This window comes from Myotis brandtii, unplaced genomic scaffold (assembly GCF_000412655.1).
Source record: "Myotis brandtii unplaced genomic scaffold, ASM41265v1 scaffold470, whole genome shotgun sequence".
NCBI lineage: Eukaryota > Metazoa > Chordata > Mammalia > Chiroptera > Vespertilionidae > Myotis > Myotis brandtii.
The window spans coordinates 2,614,622-2,620,489 of NW_005367953.1; the positions used below are offsets into that span (position 1 = coordinate 2,614,622).

Below are 5,868 nucleotides of genomic sequence, written 5' to 3' on the forward strand. Positions count from 1 at the left end.
TATTTTGGGCATATACCCAGAAGTGGAATTGCTGGGTCATAAGGTAATGTTTAACTACCTTAAGTTTAATAGTTTGAGAAACAATTCCTGCCTTCCACAGGGATACACTGTTTTGTATATGGTCATTTTTATGTTGTTATAGTATGTGAATCACCTTGCCATAAGAAATTGAGATTTGGTTACATTCAATCAATACAGAAGGCACATCTCCACCAAAATTGTACTATGTATCATAGAGTTGTCTGCCAAACACTTCTAATTACCATATTGATTAGTTACCAGTGTCCAGAGCCTTGGGGGGAGGGGTGTGGCAGAAAGAAGCATTTTGGGGCAGTCAGAAAAGTAGCTAAAATAATTCCACATCCTGCAGCTCTACTTCAGTCTGGTTCACTTGACTTTGAGTATTGGAGGGGATGAATAATAAAGATGGGGAGTGAGCAGGACAGATAGGTAGAGGAGCATGCTGATGTTAGATGGCAGGATTGGGTCAGTCTGCTTTTTCTGTTACTGGACAGGGGGCCTGACCCTGACCAGGTCTGCCTAGGGCCAGCTGGTAGTGTGTGGGTTCTTGACTTTGTGCAAGAAAAATTTCACAACATGAGTCCAGGTGATCATGAGGGCACGCTTATTAATGCTGGGAACAGTGAAACAATGAAACAACAGAGGGCTCAGGTGGGGCTGCCTTAGCTCACTGGGAAGTCAGAAAAAGGGGGCCTTGGAGACACGTTCAGGGGGTTAGCCTGGGACAAGCTGCTGCTGCCCATTGCTCCCCTGGTTGCAAGTCTTGTGGGGTCTCTTGGAGTTTAGGAGATGCACACCTGTAAGGAAAGAAGAGGGGGGAGGGAAAGGGGAGGAGAAAGTGAAGAGGATGGTGCAGGTGTGCTCCCTAGAGGGAGAGAACCCCCTGGGTACTTTGTCTTGAGACTTCTCTCTCTCTCTCTCTCTCTCTCTCTCTCTCTCTCTCCCTCTCTCTCTCTCCCCCAGGAATTTTAGGGGAGTTCTCAGGGGAGGGTTTCAGCAGAATATTCATCAGTTTTCCAAATGTGCTCTTACAGGGCTGTGGTCTCCACTGATTGGTCAGCTCCAGGGCAAGAGGCTGGTCCTAGCATCGCCCACCCAGTTTTGCTGCTTTTCTGGGCCTGGAGCTGACACACACCTGAGGCCTAGATGTTATCTCTAGGGAGGTGACCTCATACATCTGCTGTAAATTTTTCTGCCAGTTTGTTCAGCCGTCTGTCCCAGTTTCCCTATTGCAATTGTCCTGGCTCACTGGCCTGTCTCGTTTCTTAGCTATTTGGTATGAAATGAATTTCAATGAGACAGTTTTCCTTGCTCCCCCACTTGATCTCAGATATTCTGAGCCTATTTCCGACCTGAAGCTTTTATAATGTATAAAGTCTGCAGTTGACTTATAGCCTTTAAACTGAACCTGTGGGTGAACTATAAATGTACGATGGACTTAAACATTTATGAAAGGGCGAGTGAGATTGAAACACTTTATCACTTTATTCTTTCATCAAATCAGCCGCCTCCTATAGCCATGGGAAATCACCGTGCTCTGGTATCTGGAGAGAGGTGAATGCAGAGGCATATCTGTAATTTTTATCTCGGGAGGGCCTTTCTTCCAGACAGCTCCGCGGTCCTCCCCATGGCAAAGCCTTTCGCTGTGATTCAGAAACAGAGAGTCTTCCAGGGAGCCAGCGTAGATCCCACACATTTCTGCATGCTAAGAGAAAAAAACAAAACTGCCATCTGTGACCCCAAACATCACTTTATGGGATTAAGATGGAAGCTGCCCCATAGTTTTTCTCACTGTCCCTGTCGAGAAGGACCGTCTAGTGGACAGAGCAACATCCCTTTTTCCAAAGCAGTGCCCTCTCGCCCGTGCCCCGAGCACCAGCAAGACGTGTGCACTGCACACTAGAGAGACCTGGAGTCCGCTGGTCCCACTTTAACGTCACTATTCACATGACCTGTACAAGTCACTCACCCCTGTGAGACTCGGTTTTCTCAAATATAAAATAGAAATTATGAAAGATTCTTGGAGTTTTGAGTGAAATATTATATGTGAGTGAAAAAAACGTTTGCCAACTACTAAGAATATTAAATAGATAGAAAGCATGTTAAAAGAAGAAGAAAAAAAAAAGAAAGCATGTTGCTGCACGGTGGCTGGATAAATAACAGCTACGTGAGGTTATTGTCAGGTATACATCAGTTTCTGGTTCTTCGATACGGCTGAACAGCACCCTGGCCTGGTCTTGAGATGCAGCCCCATCTCTGCTGTGCTGTGTTTTCATTTCTATGTTGTTAGTTATGTCATCGCCCACAGGAAAGATGGTGAAAGTGAGTAGAGGGAGGGAAAGCACAGCGGGCACTGACTCCATGCACACTCACTCCGTTTAATTCTCTTGTGACTTTCACGTTTACTGTGGAAGGTGGGGTGTTCTGTACACCAGGCAGTAATTATATTTTAAAATTGTTAGAAACATTGTCAACTAAACTGTAAAAGTGAAATAGCTATAAGAAATTATGTTGAGTTATAATGCATAAGTTCAAGAATAAAAAATGCTTTGGTGCACTCAAAACAGTTCTTTAGCCCTGACCGGTTTGGCTCAGTGGATAGAGCGTCGGCCTGCGGACTGAGGGGTCCCAGGTTTGATTCCGGTCAAGGGCATGTACCTTGGTTTCGGGCACATCCCCAGTAGGGAGTGTGCAGGAGGCAGCTGAATCGATGTTTCTCTCTCATCGATGTTTCTAACTCTCTATCCCTCTCCCTTCCTCTCTGTAAAAAATCATTAAAATATATTTAAACAAACAAACAAAAAACAGTTCTTTATTACTTACTTCAACTCAAAGTTTACACCCTGTACTTCTATTCTAGTAAATGAAAAAGATGAAATAAGTACTAATATTGTCACCATGCTAAAGCTATTAAGGACATTGGAAATGTGACCTGATAAGCCACTAAATTACATGAATATTGAGAGAGTAGAAAATCTTAATAACCATGTAAATTTGATATGTACTAGTAAGTCTGTTATTTGAGTCTTTTTGTTGTTAATCCTTACCCGAGGATATTTTCTCCTTTGATTTTGAGAGAGAGAGAGAGAAACATAGATGTGAGAGAGACACATCCATTGGTTGCCTCTCACATGCACCTGGATCAGGGTAGAGATCAAACCTGCAACCCAGGTCTGTAGCCTTGACTGGCAATCAAACCCTCAGCCCTTTGGTGCCTGGGCCAATGCTCTAACCACTGAGACACCGTCCCAGGGCTGTTATTTGAGTCTTTATTTCATTAGTTTTATCTTTGTTATCAAAATATCACATAAAATACTTATTCAATAATCACTTCAGGGCAAATGGTCGCTTTATTTATTACATTGTATTTGTGTATTTTATAAGAAAACAATTTAGCCATATTTTTAGGATATATTTTTTATATCTTAATAGTCTTTTTTTTCCAAATACTTTTTTAAAAATTTTTTAATATATTTTTATTGATTTTAGAGAGGAAGGGAGAGGAAGAGATAGAAACATCAGTGATGAGAGAGAATCATTGATCGCTGCCTCCTGCACACCCTGCACTGGAGATCGAACCCAAAAGCCAGGCATGTGCCCTGACCGGGAATCAAACCCATAACCTCTTGGTTCATGGGTTGATGCTCAACCATTGAGCCACACCTGTCGGGCTATAATAGTCCTTTTTTTTTTCTTTGTAATGTCATCTCTATCTGGGCAAAGTATATTCTTCTTCAACATTAATTGCTTATCTATTAGAAATTTGCAAATTAGTGATATACATTTCTTTCTAGGAATCCTAACTTGAAATCTCCTCTTGTAGTCTGATTATTACAATATATTCTATTCTCCTTTAAAGAAACAACTTACCTTTTCACAAGTGAATGGTCAGTCTGAATTTGGAAAATGTTTGAAACTACTGACTGAATAGGAGCATGGAATGGGTAACAAGTCTTATCTGTAAATCTAGCCAAACTGTTCCCATAGCTCTCAACCTAAATATGCAGCACAACTTTAAAAATACATGCTCTGTACTGTAGCTTTAATATTAATGGGCCCTATTTCTGATGAGCTTCTTAACAACTGCAAGTGGCACTGTGTGGGGAAAAGGGTAGACAGAGAGTTCTGAAATCTTTTGGTGTATTTACTTTTAGGATTGTAATTGGCTATTTGACAATATATTGATATAAACTTTTGCTTGCAAGTTTATGTGTGAGTGCATCAAATGTTTTTGTCAGAGAATAGAACGGTGTTTTCCAGGGCCTGAGAGGAGCTTAGAAATGAGGAGATACAGGTCAAAGGAGACAAACTTTCAGTAGTAAGAAGAATAAGTTCTGAGGATCCAATGTTCAGCGTGGTGACCATGGTGAATAACATGGCATTGTGTACTTGAAAGATGCTGAGAGTAGATCTTTAGCGTTCTCACCAAAACAAGAGTTAACTATGTGAGGTGCTGGATGGATGTGTTAATTACATTATCTTGGTAATCATTACACAGTGTATATCAAATCCTCACATTGTACATTTTAAATATATACAATTATATTTGCCCATTATTTCTCAACTAGAGGCCCAGTGCATGAAATTTGTGCATTGGGAGGGTCCCTTAGCCCAGCCTGCAACCTCTTGCAGTCTGGGACCCCTCAGGGGGTATCCGCCTGCCGGCTTAGGCCCGTTCCCCCCGGGGAGCGGGCCTAAGCCGGCAGGCAGACATCCCACTTGCAGTCTGGGACCCCTAACTCCTTACCGCCCACCTGCTCACTGCTCCTTACCGCTCGGCTTACTGCTCCTTAGTGCTGCTGCAGAGGTGGGAGAGGCTCCCGCCACCACTGCTGTGCTCACCAGCTGTGAGCCCGGCTTCTGGCTGAGCGGCACTCCCCCTGTGGGAGTGCACTGACCACCAGGGGAAAGCTCCTGCGTTGAGCATCTGCCCCTTGGTGGTCAGTGCACATCATGTGACCGGTCATTCTGGTTGTTCTGCCGTTAACAGTCACTTAGGCTTTTATTATATAGACTAGAGGCCCAGTGCACAAAAATTTGTGCACTCTGGGGGGGGGGGTCCCTCAGCCCAGCCTGCACCCATTTGCAGTCCAGGACCCCTTGGGGGATGTCCACCTGTCGACTTAGGCCCACTCCCTGGGGGATCAGGCCTAAGCTTGCAGTCAGACATCCTTCTGGAAGCCAGGGAGCCCTCAGGGGATGTCCGACTAAAGGCTTAGGCCCCCAAGGGATCAGGTCTAAACCGTTAGTTGGACATTCTTAGTGCTGCCATGGAGGTGGGAGAGGTTCCTGCCACCACCTCTGCGCTGGCCAGCCATGAGCCAGCTTCTAGCTGAGTGGCACTCCCCATATGAAAGTGCACTAACCACCAGGGGGCAGCTCCTGCATTGAGCGTCTGCCCCCTGGTGGCCAGTGCGCATCATAGCAACAGGTCATTCTGCCGTTCAGTCAATGTGCATATTAGCCTTTTATTATTATTATATAGGATGTCCCTATTTCCCCCCTTTTGCCCCCTCTACTGACTTCTCTCTGGCCATCACCATACTGTTTTCTGTGTCCATGGGTTGTGCATATATTTTCTTTGGCTAATCCCTTCTTTGAATTCACTTCTTTAAATTTTTATTTTCAATGGAAATGAAAAGAAAGCTGGGGTAGCAGTACTTATATCGGACAAAATAGAACTCAAAGTGAAGGCCATAACAAGAGATAAGGAAGGCCACTTCACTGAGGGCGCGGTTGTCGTTTTCAATCAGGAGGGAGTCTCAGACTCTGAGCTCCAGATCCGGGCGAGTCTCTAGGGACTCAGACTCAAACAGGAGAAGCGGGATTGTCTGGCATCAGTTGGAA

At 44.3% G+C, this 5,868-nt stretch overlaps 1 protein-coding gene across 1 annotated transcript in view; it reads right to left on the reverse strand.

Moving 5' to 3' along the window:
* Positions 1-1,483: 1,483 nt before the first annotated feature.
* Positions 1,484-5,868, reverse strand: part of TEX43 (testis expressed 43) — an 8,656-nt gene continuing 4,271 nt past the window's right edge. Inside the window, exon 3 of the mRNA XM_005875841.2 lies at positions 1,484-1,726. Coding sequence (XP_005875903.1) covers positions 1,517-1,726 — 210 coding nt within the window. The 3' untranslated portion in view covers positions 1,484-1,516. The remainder of the gene's footprint in view (positions 1,727-5,868) is intronic.